At 26.8% G+C, this 19383-nt stretch overlaps 1 protein-coding gene across 2 annotated transcripts; it reads right to left on the bottom strand.

Annotated features, from left to right (window-relative positions):
• Positions 1-913: 913 nt before the first annotated feature.
• On the bottom strand, positions 914-18326 carry LOC147803470 (uncharacterized). 2 transcript variants are annotated; one of them, XM_087151160.1, is made up of 4 exons: positions 17348-18326; positions 13957-14094; positions 7671-7763; positions 914-7586 (listed from the first exon to the last, which is right to left on the bottom strand). In XM_087151160.1, exons 1-4 carry the CDS (start codon positions 17361-17363, stop codon positions 7267-7269), a joined length of 567 nt encoding a protein of 188 aa, XP_087007286.1. In that variant the 5' UTR covers positions 17364-18326; the 3' UTR covers positions 914-7266. The 2 variants fall into 2 exon arrangements, with proteins under 2 accessions (XP_087007286.1, XP_087007285.1); XM_087151159.1 differs by having other exon boundaries at positions 17060-17373.
• Between the last annotated feature and the right edge of the window lie 1057 nt (positions 18327-19383).

Genomic DNA, 19383 nt, shown 5'->3' with positions numbered 1-19383 from the left:
TTCTTTGCATTATTATCGCTACTAAAATGGCTTGAAGAAATTAATAAAATGTAGAACACACAAAAATAGTTTTATTTATATACACAGAGATGCCAACTTGCTCCGGACAGCGAATAAATATTTTCAAACAGGTAGTTTATTAATTGTGATTCTTGGTTTAATAAATTCAATTTAGTAGATTTTTATCCGCCATTATTTCTAAACAATTTGTAGGCTTATATAATTCACCAGTTTTCTTCAGATATGTCGTGCTAAACCTTTTAAAAAACTAGCAAAATCTGTCTAATATTTGCAAATTTAATTTGTAGTTATTTACCGTTGTGGCCAGGCGAGCAAGACATATAAAATTAGTATGGCATTCAACTCGTTAATATGCATTTTCCTTTAAATGAAAGTTACAATAAAAATTCCAGCCATTGCATCATTAATAAGTATTTTGCATTAATATTGAAAGTTTGTTTCCAAGACATTTTCCAATACAATTTTTTTTTTTTAGAAAAAAGGGGGATAAAATATATCTATTCTTTCCTTAAGATTAAAACAAATTAAACCTTTTTTGATTATTTTTGAATGGTAGAGGTCGGAGCAAACCCCAAACGTTCTAAGTGATAAAACTATGATGCGAAGTCTGGTAAGTTGACCAGGGATGAAGTATTACTCCAGTTGACTGAACATTAACCATTCACGAAATCCTCAGATTCTATAATCTAAATATTAGTTATATCACATAATTTTGTTTCTATATGACAAATACAGAAAGTAAAGGGTTTGTTTGAAAATTTTCTAGAATTTGGTTTTTTTAATTTTTTAATATAAAATAAAGCCAAGTTTTTATTAAAACAATTAAATCTGAAATTCTATAAAGAATTTCAGATTGCAAGCATGTAAGGAACTAAATGACAAAAAACTGAGAAAAATTCAAAGAAATTATATTTATTCTATATAAAAAGAAAAAAAAAACAAGAATACAAAAATTATTGTTCCACAAAAATTCAAAAATAAGAATAAAAAGTGTATAATAGGAAAATTGGTATAAAAAAAAGTTTCAGTGAAAATAGTTTTCAAACACAAACACTAAATATAAAGGTTTTATACCATTCAAGTTGCTGTAAAAAAGATAATTACATGAGATGTAACATAGGATAAGGATACAGGACAAAATATAACTAGATAAAATAACATAGATTATTTTATCTAATCCTAAAATAATCTATGCTATTAATCTCATAAAATAATAACATAGATGTGTAGGATAAAAAATAACTAGATAAGATGTAATATAGGAGAGGCCATTATTAAGTAAATGGTTTGTTTAGTAAATAACTTAATAAGTATGAAACAATAATAATTCAAAATTAAGATTGACATCTTCTATGGTCATCATTCCAATTAAATTTACTTTGACAGAAAAAATTATTTCACATTTTTTTAACAATAATGCACATTGACATAAATGCATTTATCATATTAATGTTGAAGAATTACTACAATAAAAATATCTGCAATTTTTTTTTATTGAACTTCAACTTAGAGGTGGAATTTTGATAGTAGTCAAACTTTGTATTGTATATGAACTTCACGATATAACATAATATTAATATTTTTGAATATTTTATATGAATAATAATGCCTGTAGAGACAGCACTAATTTCTTGTGAGCCAACTCAACATAAACAAACATGAGAGCCTGATCAAAACAAATTGCAATGATGTCAATAAAATATATCAATTATAGTTTTTCAATTATTTTGTATACAAATAATGCATAGTAAACCTTTTTAAAGGAAAGAAATTAGAATTCATTTGAATCAAACAATTGCAATCAAGTGTTTTTGTTAATTAAAATATAATTCTTAAGCAACAAGAACAAAGTATTTAACCTAATTTAAGTATATGTTTTATTATAGGCTTGAATCATTAAAATATAAGATATTACTATAAATATAAAAGCCTAATTGATGGGGAAATAGTAATGACAGTTAATATGTATCATATATAACACATATGTATCATATAAACAAAAACATATCAGCAATTAGAAATAGGAAATATATTTTCAAGTTTTATTAGAGTTCGACTCCTGATATATAGTTTAGAACTGTATTTTCCTTATAAGGCAAAAATTAAAAAAAATATTTCTACAATTTGTGAAAAGGCACACTTAAATATTTGTTTGGAATATTAAAACATGCATTAAATAACTCTTAATTCATATTGCTATAAAAATATCAAAGTTTCTTAGCAAAATTTCTAGTAATTTACAGTGACTAGTTAATGCATTGAAGTATAGTAAATGGACTATAAATATATAATAAAGCTTATCACATTTTGACTTCTAACAAAACTAGTTTAATATCATGGCATATTATATAGTTTTTCTAATGGCACAATTTTAGAACATGTTCAAAAATATCAATATGAAATAACATATAAAATTTTACAAGTGGAAAATAGAAACAACTATTTCACCACTTCTAAAATTTTATTACAAATAACATAAAATGAATGACATATTTGTTTAGTTTTTACAAGTATCACATTTTACTTAGTTTTTACAAGTTCACAGTTAGTTTTTACAAGTATAACTCTGTTCATAGCTCGCAGAATACAAAAATAACTCTTATAAAAATAAGTTTTAATTTGCACCATGATGTGGTGTCAATTAAATCTTTCATGTATAATAAAATTACATTGTGCTTAAATCACAGATCGTTTAGTAAGATGGCTGATAAAAAAAAATAGGAACAATTGGCTTTATATAATTGATTATTAGCCAGAATGGCCAAATAACAATGTCTTTGAATCACCAATGTAAATGAACTGAACTTTTATTTCTGAAAGTGAGAACAATTAGCATTACAGAAACAACTAGTGCTACATATTTGATTAAAACAGATTATTAGCCCGGATGGCTCTTTGAACCAGTAATGTAAATTAATTGGGCCTTTAATTATGAAAGTGAATAAGTCAAATTTTTATTTATTTATTTTCATTTTAGAGGCTTTTAATGGTTAGCCTTTGAATGAATATAAAAAAAATTGACAAAGTTTAATGAAGTTGGGTAATATTTTCAACACTGTAATTTTAAAAAATTAAGTGCTTAAATGCAACCGTACCACTAACAATAAAATAGAGTTTAAAATACACTATTTGATGACTTATTTTTAAAACTAACTACATGATTTGTGAATTGTTATAAAAAAACATTTTTACCACTTCATAGAAAATTTTTAACTACAAGAGATCACCATATTTTGAATAGAATACAAATTTACATTATACATATTCTTAAAAAAATTAAAAGTAATGTGATAAAATGATACACAATTTTAAATAAAATAAAATAGAAAACATTTAAAGCATTGATATAAATAAATTTACAGACCTTATCATTTTATCTTAAGTTTATTAATATTTAGCTATTTAATTGCTCTGAAATCTAACCAAGAGTGTGGGAGAAAGTGCAAGAAAATGAAAAAAAGTCCCTCCATGATGCTGTAGATTTGGAAAAATTTTATTATAAATTACAAATCATGATATGAATTTAAAAACATTACCAGATTTTTCTTTTTCAATGAAATCAATTGAAGGAACTAAAACAGTAAACAATGCTCAAAAAACTATTGGCTTTAAAAGAATGGAATAATAAGACTAAAAATTAAACCAACAGAAAACTTTAATTGAAGAGTAACTTCAAATACATGTTAGCTTCATAATACTATTTTATTATTCTTTAATTTAGGAAGGAAAAAATTTAAGTCAGATATTAGAAGGAATTTTTTTTAAAAATTACTTTTATCTTTTTTAACACCTTAGATTACAAACAATAACTACAATATTAAATAATAATGAAAAAAAACAAATAACTGGATAATAAAATAATTAAACTAAGAAAAAATAAAGTACCATAAAGAAAAATATATGTTACTTTAATGATACCAATGTCTCCTAATCATATTACTCTGTTGCTGCATAATCTAGGAAAATAGGCTTGGATATTAGAAGACTTTTTTTTCTTTTCTTATTCTTTAAAAAAAAAAAATTCCCCGTACATCTTAGAATAAAGATAATTAGTACAATATTAAATAATATTGTAAAATAAAAAGTACGATAAGAAAACCATTATTCTTAGAATTTAAAGTTTAACGTTAATCCTATTTCAATTTCAGCTTTTTTTTCTTTCTTGCAATAATTCTATAGAGATGAAAAGAAATTTGTATTTTAAAGTGAGCTTTATCAGATTAAATATTAAAGTAATTTTTTTTATTGTTTTAATAAATTTAAATAAATGTAGAAATAGAAAATTAATTACTATAAAAAATAAATGAACAAGAAGAAGCTGAAGTTCTAACAAGAAACTTTAGTTAACAGAATTTATCATTACAACTTACATTAAAATTATGGTATATTATTACTCTAATGTAATGCTATTTAAATTAAATAAAATACAGTTCTAAATGTTATTAAAAAAATAAGTTCGAAGATTCATCATAGATTTGGTTTAATAAATAAGATAAGTACAAAAAATAAATACACAAGAAGAAATTAAAGTACTAAGAAGAAAAATCTGAGCTTATGGAATTTATTATGTTACCTTAATAGCACTCATCATTATATTCAATCATTTTAGTATAATACTAATCAAATTTAATAAAATAAAATTATGATTGATACAAAAAAAGATATGATTTGGTTTAAAAAATTAGGTTAATATAAAAAATAAATGCGAAAGAAATTTAAATTCTAACAGAAAACCTTAGCTTGTAGAATTTATCATTTCACTTTATATTGATGTTTTCATATTTTATTATTCTAATGTAATGATATTCAAATTTAATAAAATCTAATGAGATATTTAATTTTAATACGATAGAATTCTAAATGTCATATAAAAAACTAAGGTAACTCATCATCGACTTGGTTTTAAAAAAAAGTTTAATATACATATTTATATTAAACTTTTATATAATATTATGTTAGTATACAAGAAAAAATCAAGGTACTAACAAGAAAATCATAGCTTATAGAATTTATCATGTTACCTTAATAACACTTGTGTTTTAGTCTTCTTATGTAATAGCATTCAAATTTAATAATTCTGAATGTTATAGAAAAAACTACTAACAAATAACATTCATCATAAACTTTGTTAAAAAAATGGTTAACGTAAAAATACATTCCTTCATAAATTAATGTTTTAGTATTTTATTCCACCAATGTAATGCTTATAATATTTAATAAAATAGAATTCAGAAAAAAAAGTTTAAAAAATTAGGTTAATACAAAAAATACATACATAAGAACAAATTAAAATACCAACAAGAGATTCTCAGTGTATAAAATTTATAAAGCTACCTTAATTACACTCATGTTTTACTATTTCAGTGAAATATCATTCAAATTTAATTTGATAAAATTCTGAATGTTATAAAAGAATAAATAACAATTAACATACATTTTCAACTTGATTAAAAAAAATTTGTTTACCAGATGGTTAGTTTAGGGATGCACAACCAGCGACCTGCGGGCCCTCCGACTGTCATTGTGCAGCTCACAGAGAATCTCAATTCTTTTTGACATACTCAGTTTGCAGATTATATTGTAAACCTATTTTCGGCTGCTCATCATAAATCCAAGTGCTGTTTTGATAGTTTTTTTTTTTTTTGACAACTACAGCTAACGATTTTTAGGTATTTTTTAAAATCCTGATACACTTAATATGATATTACCAAACCTGATTTATAAATCACACAGTTAATTTATCACTTTTTGACATGTATTATTTGTGAACATTCCTCTAAATGTTCTTCAATCTTTTTATTTATATATTTAAGGCAGTTTTTGCTTCATAGAAACCCTGTATTTTTACTACGATAATATTATGATACAAGTTTCAATCTGTGTACATATAAATGATAACTTCTTAATGTGCTTTGTTTTTGCCAATTTTGTCATAAATCCAAGTTACTTTGCAACTATTTTTTAGACTGACGTCTCGGGGGCACTATGTGTTCCCCCGTAATGTAAAAAATTCTAGTTTTTATTACAACATGTGAATATTAAATCAAGCATTTAAATAATTACTTATTGAAGTGCTCAATTTGAGCTGATTTCATTGACAATTTTAAGCGATTTTTTCTGCATTTATTGCTATGCTTTTCCTTAATCCCGTTATTGTAACTACAATGTTATTCTGATTCATAAGTTTAAAATCGCTCATTTCAACAATTCCTTTTTAATACAATTTATTTGTGTCCATTTCGTCATAAATCCAAGTTATTTTCATTATTATTATTATTATTTTTGGCAGTTAGTGTCATTCATTTCCACGTGATATTCAGAGTCCTGATATTTTAATACAATGTTATTGCAACAAGAGAAATTTTAAAATTGGGCGAACTGTTTTTAATTTTATTATATATTTTTTTAGCATAAATGTTTCTTCATGAAAAAACAAAAAAGAAAAAGTTTTCTATTTAAAATTCATGAAACCTCTAACAATAATTGAAAAAATAGAAATATATGAAGTATAATACCAAATAAATGTTTAATCTTATTTTGTACTATAATGATGTTGTTTTAATTACATTTTACATTTAATTACATTTTTATTTACATCTTATAAATTTTCTTTAAATATAATATTTAATTTGAATTTATATTACTCATTAAATTACATATTTTTTTATACTTTTATTCTGTAAGCATTAAGTTTTTTTTTCTTTTTAGAAATTATATTAAAACGAGCTTTTGTAATACATGATATAATGAGAAAAAAGAGGAAAAAAAACTATTTTTTTATTATCAAAAATGATAAATTAAATATTTTTTTAATAAATCAATTTTTGATAAATAGGAAAATTTTTTTTTAAAAAAGTATGTTTTTTCATTTTAAAATGAATTTTAATAATTAAAATCTGACTTACTGCAAATATATTACTAAGTTTACTGATAAAAAATTTACTGCTTAGAATACTAATGTTTGAAGAAGATATTTGCCATCACCATGCCTAAATGCTTGTGCAAAACTTCATTAGTCACCCTGTTGTGCAAGTGGCCCTTCACTCAAAAAGGTTGTGCACCCCTAGATCAATGTAAAAATAAATACATACGAAAAAATTGAAGTGCTAACAAGAAACCTTAGCATTCATGATTTCAACTTAATTTCGTTAAAGATTTGGTATTTTATTACTCTAATGTAATATTATCATTTAAATTTAATAAGATAGAATTATGAAGGCTTAAAATATGGCTGTGATTTAACCTTCACCATCGACTTGGGGTTAATATCTTCTTATTTACTGACTTCTTTTTTAAGAATTTCTTTTTGCGGTCAGTAGGTGTGGTAAGATAATTAAGGTTGGCTATCTTCTCTAAGTATTCCATCTGTCTAACTTTTACTAAATCAATATTAAAACAGCCAAGTTTCCATTCTTTTAAACTGAAAACATGAAACATTTTCACCTCTATCTGAACACAGGAATGAAATAATGCACTTGTTACATCCATATCATAGAAGCGCAGACATATATGGAAGATTTTATCCACATAACGCGGCGCCAGGCATATGGGTGGGGGATTTCTTGCTGAAATAAAGAAATAAAAATCATGAGCTCATAATAAAAACTCAATAAAATTACTCAAAAAAAATATTTTTTATAAAAGATTACCTGATATAGTTTCATTGATAATTACAACATCACCAATCCTCAATGTCACTGTCATGCCATATTCATCAGGCAAATAAGTAAAACTCACACAAGCTGCAACATATTAAAACAAAATAAATTAAAAATTAATAGAAAACAAAAATCCAGTAATTCAAATAATAAGAAATCGTAATTCATGATCAACCATACTTAAGTAAGGTCTAGATTTCTAGCACTAATACCAAAAAAGGCTATGATGAGCCCTCAGATTTAAGGGTTTATTTTATACAGTAAATAAAATCTTCAGAATAACATAAATGCAATTTATTTATTAAATATCTAATTTATACTAATAAATACTTTTTGTCCCATTTTATTCATTCAAATGTGTTGATTAAATCTGCATACTACCTTACAAATTAAAATTATGGTTACCATGTTAAATAAAACACATTTCAATGAATATAATGAAACAAAGCTTGCTTCAAAGTTTAATAAAGATATTGCTTCCATGTAATTTCTCTATAAGTAAATATAGAGGAAATATAAACTCTTTGCTGTCTAAAGAGGACTCTTAAGGGCAATGTGCGCCTGTCATTAAGTCGGGGGGTTTCGGCCACAAAATGTAGATTGATAAAATATAGAGAGTCCACTTTTATTTCCAGAGCTCATTCTAGGCAGAAAAAAGGGCAGGGTGCAAAAGTTTAAAAAAAGGGCATTATTATTCTAAAAAGGCAATAATTTCACATTCTACACGGATTCTTTACACGTTCTATTAAAAAACATTGTCAATTAGTAAAAGAATTTTTTTTTTTACTTAACTGAAAGTAGCAAAGCAATCATTAATTACTTATTTTCATTGATAAATTAACATATATATTGAGTTAATGAGCTAATTAGCATAGTAATTCATTTAAAATGCATGCATATATTAATAAAATGATAAATGTATGCTTTTAAGTGTCTGTAGTTATGATTAAATAATTAAAATGATTAATAATAATTATGATTTAATGATAGTGGAAGTAACTGCAAACTTTCAAAGACAAGTGCAACAATGGGTTGTAATGGCTATTTTTCCTTTCCCATATTAAACTATGTATTGACAGCAATGGCAAACTAGAGTTAAAAATAACAGTTCATGAAATCCATTGTAGAGTTTGGGGAAAAAGTAAAGAAGGGTTGAGGAAAGAAAGGGCAAAAAGGGTATGGAGTCTATTACATCAGGGCACTAATTTACTTCAGGGGCAACAGGGTGAATTCTTTTGACTAAAAGGGCAGCAGGGTGCTGCACCCTGTTTACCCTGCCTAGAATGAGCTCTGTTATTTCTTTGAACTATTGTTAAGGTGGAAAAAATCTTCTTTTGTAATCTTCTAAAAAATCTTTTTCTCTTTGAAGCAGGTTTGAGAAGAATTTTCTAAAATATACAAACTTAAATCTACAGCTTGAAAACAGTAAAAACATATTTTTGTTTGAAGAAGAAAAAAAAGTAGAAGAATTGTTGCATAATAATTACTAATTGGGATTTATTTCAAAGCTTGAGAGTAAAATGTAGGTAACGAAGTTTTTTTAATAAATAAATGCATTAATAAACTATTGCTTAAGCTGTACAATTTAATATGTTAAGAAAAAGCATTGTTAACTGCTTCTTTAAAAAGAAGTTCCTTAGCAAACACATTTTTCATTTCGACACTTAAGTCAAAATCAGATTAATATTATAAGTCGGGTTTGAGGTGTTTTTTTAATCACCTTTTAAGAAAAAAACTGAATTTTTTATTTCAGACAACTTTTAAGTTTTAATGTATTTCTTGTATCATATGTAGAGAATAATTATTAAATCTCGGTTTCTTTCTAGAAAAACAAAGTTCTTGATCTACAAAACTCTTGTCCGACCAGTCTTGACATACGCTTCTGAAGCTTGGACAATGACAAAACAGGAGGAAAATTGTATTGCAACATTTGAGAGAAAGATTTTGCGGAGTATACTTGGTGGTGTAAATGAAAACAATAACTGGAGAAGGAGATTTAACTTTGAACTGTACAAGATTTATAAACAACCTGATATTATTAAATACATAAAAATAAATAGAATGAATTGGATGGCCCACGTGATTCGAATGAGTGATGACAATACAATGAAAAAGATACTGCTTTTTAGACCCACTGGAACAAGAAAGCGGGAAGCCCGCAGTTAAGATGAGCTGACTTACTGGAGTCTGATTTTCTCGCAATTAATGAAAAGAATTGGAGATCAAAGGTAAATCGGAAGTCATCATGGAGAAATCTTCAGAGGAAGGCATTGGCTCACATTGGACTGTCTGGCCAACTATGATGATGATGACGATTTAAAGAATAATACATTTTTATCAACTTAATATTAAGTTGAGAAATAAAAACTGTAACATTATTATACAACTTCAAATATATAAAACAGTCTTCACGGAACATACAAAATTTGTCTGAAAAAAATATCTCACTTTGAATATTTAACATTGCTTAACGTTTATTATTTTCTAAATTAAACCTTAACAGTCCAGAAATGTTTCAAGTTTATTTCACTCCAGGAGAAAATAATAATATTATTAAAAAATGTACAATTTTGATTAATTGATTATAAATATACCATTATAAAAATATTAAACAAATTATAAAATGATTTGCCCAAAATATGCACCACATTGATTGAGAGTGTATGCCAACAATGTCATTTACATGGTGGCATTGCTAAAAAAATTAACTTTTGTTAAAACCACTTAGAATTATAACATATAAAATTATCGTTGTGCTGCAGTACATGAATTAATCTGTTTCAAATGAATTATCTAAAATTCTAAAATTTATAACTGCCCTAGACTTTTTTAAAAATTTATTTTAAATGTAAATAGCTTTTGTAAAAAAAGTTATTTTCAATATATATATATATATATATATATATATATATATATATATATATATATATATATATATATATATATATATATTAGACTGGTCCAAAAAAAACTTTTTTTTAAAATTTGCTGGTCTTAACCCTAAATACTTGTACACATGACTAAAGAAGCCCCCATGCAAAATTTCAGCTAATTTCAAGTACATTTAGAGGTAGCTCAAGGGCTTTGAAGTTTTTACATTGAAGCCTTAAAAAAATAATTTCCATATTATCACTATTTATTATTTATTTACTTATTTTCATAAACAATGGTCATATATTATGATAAATATAATAATTATAAATATAATTATTATATAGTTAACATTTTACTTCTTGTTTTGGAATTGTTTGTTTACATCTGTGACCTGGTGAGATTTTATTGAAACAATGTCAAGCAAAATTAGATTTAGAAAAGACTCTGAAATTTGGTTACTTGGTTTTCCCATAAGTGAAATAAAAAGATGTAAACTACCTTCCATTAATGCAGTACTAAGAAACTTCTTTCACTATGAGACAAAAACAATGCATGAAAGTGCAAGTCACACTGTTGATAGTGTGTTGACCTTCTGGAATAAGGCTAGAATTCCTACAACCGAAAAGCAGGATGCAGTAAGAAAGTTAGAAAAATTAGTTGAGTGGTAATAAAAATTGAGAAAGCAGAAATCGGAGTACGAATACTCAAGAAGACAATAAACAGAAGTTTATCAAAGATTGCAAGATGTTGAGGGATATCGCTCATGTCGGTGCTTTACAGATGATAAAAATTGAAGAGGATAAGATGTTTTGACTTAAACAGCTAGAAGGATTTGAAGGCTGTATGTTGTCAGTCGACAGAAAGCTTGAGAAGAAAGAGAAACGCTCATCTAAATGGAGGCGATATGAGACACTACCATCTAATAGTGTGGACATGAATAAAAACAAAACTGTATGTTATCCTTCATCAAGTGCTGAAATTAAAGAAGACTGTGGTTCAACTAGCTCATTCTCAGAAAGTGATACTGATGATGATGCTTTTCAATATCCTAGTACTTCAGAAAAGACAGCAAAGGGGAAAAAAAAGCAAGCTTCTTTCACCTAATTTGATGTCTGCATTGGATCGAACAAAAACCTCAAATCGCAGTGCTACATTTTTAATTGCAGCAACAGCCCAAACAGTTGGAATAAATGTAAGTGAAAGTACTGTTTCACGAAGTACACTTTGCAGACACAGAACAAAATTTCGAGCCCAGTTAGTGAAGGATTTGAAGCATAACTTCAAACCTGATGGTCCGCTTGTCGTCCACTGGGATGGGAAACTCATGGCTAGTATTTCTGGAGAAATGGAGGAAGTTGACCGCCTTCCTATTCTTGTCACAGGAAATGATGTGGAGAAATTACTTGGTGTGCCAAAACTGCCAGTTGGTACAGGCAAGGCAATTGCAAAAGCAGTATTTGATACACTTAATGATGAGAAATCATAGATAAAATTCAAGGCATGTGCTTTGACACTACATCTTGTAACACTGGTATTCACACAGGAGCATGTACATTATTGGAACAGAAGATTGGAAAACAGCTCCTCAGTTTGGCTTGCAGGCATCATATTTATGAAATCATTATTGGTGATGTGTTTTCTGCAGTATTTGGACATTCTAGTGCACCTTGTGTTTTCATGTTTAAGAGATTCCAAAGTCACTGGAATTTTATAGACAAATCTTCTTTCAAATGTCCAGAAGAAACAATAGTACCTTCAGAAAATTGGAAAGTATTAAAAGAAGAAGCTATTAAATTTGCCAAACATAATCTTACGTTTGAAACAAAATCATTGGCAAGAAAGTACTACAGAGAGTTTTTAGAACTGACTTTGATTTATCTTGGACAGGTGCCTCCAGGTGGAGTACATTTTGCAGCACCAGGAGCATTCCATCATGCACGGTGGATGGCCAAAGTTATTTACTATTTAAAAATATACATGTTTCGTGAACAGTTCAAGCTCACACCAAAAGAAGCTAAAGGGTTGAAACGATTTAATGATTTTAGCACACACTTGTACATGAAAGCCTGGATTCGCTGCTCTAACGCAGCTGATGCACACCTTTCATAGACTTAGAATTTTTGAAACATTTAAATTTGGTGAAAAATGAATGCAAAGAAATCTCAAAAGCTGCAAACAATGGGTTGAAGAGGCATCTGTGGTACTTAAACGATGACTTAGTCATGCTCAACCTATTCAGCTGTCATGTAAGCACAGAAGATAAGGTTTTAATGGTTGATAAGTTGTTTAAAATAGATAAACATATAGAAGATGTAACCAATGCTTCTAAACGATTAAAGGAAAAAGAAATCGGAAATGTTAATGAAAAATCATTGCATGATTTTGTTAATGAAAAATCTTGGATGATATTTAAGTCATTGAATATACAAGGAGATTTCTTACATTCGTGCACATCGGAATGGAAGAAATTTGATTCTTACCATGATGGTGAAATGTTTAAAGACAGTAAATGATTGCGCAGAAAGGGACGTAGCAGTCATTACAGACTACAATGAACTGATAACTAAAGACGAAGAACAAAAACAATTCTTACTTCAAGTTGTGGAATCCCACAGAAAGAAATTTAAGGACACTAAAAAAACCACACTTGTTCAAAATGTATGATTTTTTATTACGATTTTCTTCATATAAGCTTACTAATAGATATTGTGTTGGCTCGCTCCCTTGTATTTTATGATATAAATAAGGAATATGTATATATGAGTGTACAATTCATGGTTTTTGATGGGAAAATACCAATAAAGGCATAGTGTCAATGTTTTTTTTGTCATTTATTTATATGAAATGCAAAATCTCAAACTTCAAAGTCTTTGAGCTACCTCTAAATGTACTTCAAATGAGTTGAAATTTTGCATGGGGGATTCTTTTGTCATGTGTACAAGTATTCAGGGTTAAGAACTGCAAATTTTTAAAAAAAGTTTTTTTTGGACCAGTCTAATATATATATATATATATATATATGATAAAATAAATAATAATAATAATCTTTTGGTGCCAAAAAGTTGTGCCACTGGTTGATTCACAGGTAAAAACTAGGGCAAAAAAAAACTTTCCACAAAATGGAATATTATTTCAAAAACACTATCTTCTTTATTCTGCACCTAACGTAAAGAAATTTTGAAGTTCCATCCATGTTAATCTTTTCGATAAATTATTTTTAAAAAAATAGTCATAGCTGTTTGAAATTGTTATATTGATTGTGAATTACCCTGTACTTAATACAAAACAAATTATAGTGTTCATTTTCTAGGTTTTCCTTTTTTTTCCAGCTTCTTGTTTGTGTCCCAGAAGAAATAGATTTCTTCTGGACCAAATACTAACCCTAATATTAAGTTATATATACCTGTATCATTCAATGAAATTTCAGGTACTACCAGGAACACACAGCATGCACAGCTATACATTTTACAAGCACATCCATAATCATCAGCTTCATAGAAAGAATTATTCAGCAAAGGATTGCTTGAAAAACTTGGAGAAACTAAAATAAAATAGTTAAAAACTTATGTAATGCTAAATGAATTTCTTTTACATAACTTGCAAGAAACAAAAAAATGCAACTAATAGGAAATATTTTATTAAAAAACTAATATTTTCTTAATTATTTGGTGGATGATACAGAATATTTTTCTACCTGCAATCAATTGGATTTAAACTCATCTGTAAATCGAAACAAACAAAGCTTCACCGTTAAGAAATCGAAAATTTTATTAAGATACACTATACGTAAATAAAACATTTATTTATTATATATATATAAATGTTGTATAATGGTTTTATATAATAATATGTATGTATATTGGCTTTAATGAGCTTGGCTATGGCTACATGTTTGAGTCATTTACGATTCTATGACTTGAGTTTTTCACATGCCACTGGTCAGTTGCAACCAAAATTTAATAAAATTCTGTTAATATTAAAAATAAGATTATAAAAGCATTAATAAATTGTTTAGTAGCATATTATAATTTTGAAAAAACATCTGAAATATCTATCATAATTTAAGAGTCTCTTAAACTATTAACAACAAATAGAATTTATGTTTCTAGATATACTAATAAAATACCGTTTGTATACATACAGATAAAATTGCAGAATTATTAGCAATTTTTTTTTAAATAATACAAAGTCAGATTCATTAGCTGTTCAATCAGCTTTACAACTGGGAGGTATATTGATACATCGTGAATATATCTATTTAACATTAAGTAAGAGATCAAAAATATGGTAGCTTTTGCTATTCCCTATGCATTAGAACTCTGGAGAAACTCTCCATGGCTAATTCGGTTTCACCGATATTGCTAATTTGAAATTTAGAGAAAAGTGAGTTGAAGCAAACCATAACGTTTAAAATGCTGAAAATATTTTTTTTTCTTTTTAAATTTCAAAAAAGAAAAAAAAACATGCCAAAATTATTAAGTGAAGTAATCTTGCAGTAATTTGTTTGCATTTAAAGTAATTTGTTTGTATCAGGGTTGGCAAGGTTTAGGACAGAATGGATTAATCCACGGTTTAAACCCTGGTTTAAACCGTCCTGTCTAAAACCCCTTTGTCCAAAACTGTCTTAAACTGTTCAAAACCCTTTTTACTCAAATTATGTCACAATTTTATTTGAACAATATTTAAGAGGTAAAATAAACATAGAACTAATAACATATTGATAATTAAATATACCAGAGAACATTTGTTTTCAAAAGTATAATGTTTTATTAATATTCTTTGACTCTTCAATTTAAACAAAGGAAGATTAATCACTAATCAAGTTCAATTGGTCCTCTCATTCAATAGTGCATAACAAAAGTTTGGCCTTGCCATACATGTTAAAATATTAGGGACTAAGTGCTTGGTTCGTCATAAACAGGTTTATTTATCTATAGTACTATTCAAGAATACTTTTATTTCATTCATGTTCAATTCTTTTAGCATAGTGGTGATACATCACCAGTGTCAGTAACTGAAACGGATGTTATGCCCTTCAAAACTGTTAATACATTTTTCAGTTATTTTGTATTTTCAATTTAAACTAATATATTTATAATTAAAAACAATTCTTTTTAAAATAGATGTCTTTTTTATCATCCTGTGATGCAGAAATTATAACATTTCTTTAAAAAAAATATTGCAAAAAATAAAAGGTTAATTTTTGAACAAATTTAGTATTTTTTTTAAGAAAAAATATTATTTTTTAATATTGCCATATTTATCCTTATGCAAAAATATTATTTATCAGTATTAAAAGCATATTTATATTTAAAGGATTAGGTATTCACTTTTGTTGTTCAATGAATTGTGGAGCTTCAAAAATTAAAAACCTTTTCCTGTTATATTATATTATTTTCCTTTAATAAGTTATAGTAAATTGTATAAAAAATATCAAATATTTATTGATACATGTAATTATTATGTGTACAATGGTTACACCTATAGAATTTTTACCTTTTACCAAAGTTCAAGGTTTTTGACACTCTAAGACAGTTTTACCCAGTTTAGGACAGTTTTGCCCAAGTTAAGACAGTAAAACCCACGTATCCTGTCCAAAACCAGTTTAGGACATCCAAAACCCCAACCCTGGTTTGTATGTATAGAAGTTTGTAAAAAAAGTTGTTGTTTGTATAAAAGTTTGTATTTTGATATTCGGAAAACATTTTTTCCACATTTGAATCACGATTACTCTAAATTTACCAGATCTCCCTTTTCTCTGAACTTTATACTACCAATGGCAGGGAAACAGAATTTGTCATGCAAAACTTCTTAGTATGTCTTTTTAAGTCGGTTTTATAAGAAGCTGGCAATGCAATGATTGAAAATGCAAGGGAACTGCCAAACTTGGCGATTATTTTGCTGTAAATAACTATACAGGAATCTTCTTGTACATGTATTCATAATGAAATGTACAGAATATGTTGTGGCTTGTCGGATAGTGACTTTTCTCCCATTATGTGATTTCTTCCCTAGATTCTTATATGTTTCAGTTTAATGGTTACCAAAACTTAATAATCTTTTAGCACAAATACTTACACTCAAAAAAAAAAAAAAACATTAAGCATTGCTGAAGCTATAAATGAATCCCCAAAATTGTCGAATTCATAAACTGATTCGCTAAAGGTCTGATGCATTTTTTTAGTTTTGATAATCTATAATTCATATCAGTGAAACTGATTAACCATATAATTGAATTATACTACTACATAATTAAATTATATCATATAATTGAATTAAAACATATAATTTAATATTTATTAATTTAAAATATGAAGTACGAAAAATGACAAGGTTAGGAAACACAATGCAATAAAATATAATTATAATGAATTTATCAATACGAAAAATTAAACAGGTAAATTCACAAAATGAACTAAAACATGATGAAGATTTCCATTTCGTGATCTGTGGCAGAATAGTCGTAGGTCTTAAGATGAAAAATTAAGTATACAAAATTTACTTACTACCAGCAATAATAAATATCAAAACAATACTATTCATAATTTTAATAACTTAGCAAACGTGCAAAACAATTTCAACGAGAAAACACTTTTCAAAATGGAGAAGCAATGTACCAAGAGGAAATTAAATGCAAAAAATCAATAATAGAAAATTAATAAACATAATATAGAAACTAATTTAAATTAGAATTAGCATTGATTAAATTAAATCTTTAATTTAAAAGAAAGTAAGAATCTCCTAATTTAGAATTTTAATTAGGATTAAATTTTCGACTGTTTACTTTAGCTTACATAAAAATTCGTACATTCGCTTTAACCCAACTAACAATTTTTCTCTTCCTGCTAAAACGATATATGAAAAGATATATGAAAGAAAGAATTGAAATGAAATGAGAAAGCAGGCAAGAATCACGTGGTCATGTTTGGTTCTTAAAATTTATTTTATCTATCAAATTGTAAGGGGCCTCCCTGGCTGAGCGGTATCGCCGGTCCAAACGCTCTGTTAAGGCCCTTTCTACGCTGAAAGACAAGTCAAATTGAAGGAGCTATGGGTGGGAGAATGGGAGGAATAGGCGTGGACATAGGGGGTGGAGATATACTGAGCGACCATGGAAGTCCGGGTTACATTTTTTGGCAAAACTCAATATTTAAAGGGTGCGCCAAAAATAGATCACGCAACTACACTTATTACTTTTTCACTATTTTTGGTGTATAAAACGGAGGTAGTGTGATTCCTTGTTACTCCTCTGATTTATTTAATTATTTTTACACCATTCATATTTCCTCATCATTCCAAATATTGGTAATATCAAATAAAATTTAAAATAATGTATGACACTGTCTTTTATTCCTTCATATTAGGAATGCCTTAAAACATTACTCTGCTCTAGAAAAAGATTTATATTATAAATATTAATAGTCTAACTAACAATAATTTTGTATAAATTGTTTTGGGTCTTTCAATCTTCTTTCTGCGTATCCCCAACAGTAAATAAATATTACAGCCTCGATATCATTTTGAATTTTCTTTCACTCACGTAACTATGTAATATAGCGTGTATATAGTCATTACTTCTCCGAATATTTCAAACCATATTTTACTTAAGAATTAAAGTGCGCAAGGGTTTTACTAAACCGGGGACAATTAACTTGCATTTAATGGTGATCCTAAAGGTATATTCAAAGGTTTATTTTATATTTCTGATGTTATTGAAAAATGTGAAAACTGTATTTTTCATGATTCACGACGAATAAATCTTAATGTCTTTTTCTACATTCTCTTGAAGTTTCAATAGATCTAAAAAAATACAACTGAAAAATTAAATTATAAACTTTCAAAAATTTAATTTTAATGTATGCAAAAAATTTTATTTGAAAAAAAAAGTAAGCAACTTTAAAATAACACAGTAGGATTAAAAGAAAATACAACATAATGTGAAATTAATATTTTTACAATGTCTAAACAAAATAATAATTCATAAAATCCAAATTTAAATAAAATATGAAAGATAAAAAGCGTAATTTCTTAAATGTGTGCTCCGTATATTTTATAACACAATGTGTAATAACAATACTATAGACTAGTTTTTTACACGTTATCTATCAGTTATAAACCGTTATACTAGATTTTTTTTGTTGTTAAAGCTATCTTTATCATTTGCAATTCTAAGACAAGAATTTTGTTTTAAAATTTTTTAAACAGAACTAACGTATAGTTACTATTAAATTACAATTGACAAAAATCAAAGAACAAGCATTTTATCAGAGACCTCTACAATTTTTAACAATCACAGGTGGTACTTTAGTAAATGAATAAAAGGTAGCATATACTTTTAAATGTAAACATTAATAAGTTTACGAGTAAAACAAAAAGCAAGTAAAAGAAAAAAAATCTATATATCTAACTGGTTCGAGAGGTCCTGGTTAACAAAATTATATATTTACTCTAGCTTTTGAATTGGATTCTTCAAAAATACTTGTAACAACGAGTTAGAGGATGATGTTTTAACATGAGAGTTATCTTAATTTTATTATCTGCTGGGTCTTAAAAAATAGCAGTAAAAAATATATTTTAATATATCATTTCAAAATTAAGTACAATTAATTTCCTTTAACTTTAAATTAATAATTTTATAAACTTTTCTGCATTCAGGTATAGATACTTTAATTTTGTAGATGAAAATATATGAAAAAAAGCAAACAAAACTGTTGAGCGAGTCTCGCTTTTTATAACACATTGCTTCGTTTCATTAGGAAAAAGCCGAAAATTTATTTACTAAAACGAGTACACTATTGCGGTAGTCAACCTTAAAACCGAAAATTAAAAA

This window comes from Parasteatoda tepidariorum, chromosome 9 (assembly GCF_982258835.1).
Source record: "Parasteatoda tepidariorum strain Cologne lab strain chromosome 9, Ptep-v5.0, whole genome shotgun sequence".
NCBI lineage: Eukaryota > Metazoa > Arthropoda > Arachnida > Araneae > Theridiidae > Parasteatoda > Parasteatoda tepidariorum.
Note: the sequence above shows the minus strand (reverse complement) of the source record. Positions and strands in the feature narration are given on the sequence as shown.

Coding starts and splice junctions, on each gene's coding strand:
- LOC147803470 (XM_087151159.1), bottom strand. CDS start 17,096: ATGAATAGTATTGTTTTGATATTTATTATTGCTGGTA. Junction 14,095..17,059: donor GATATTTATTATTGCTGGTA/GTAAGTAAATTT, acceptor ATTTTATTTTAG/TTTCTCCAAGTTTTTCAAGC. Junction 7,587..7,670: donor TATCAATGAAACTATATCAG/GTAATCTTTTAT, acceptor TCTTTATTTCAG/CAAGAAATCCCCCACCCATA.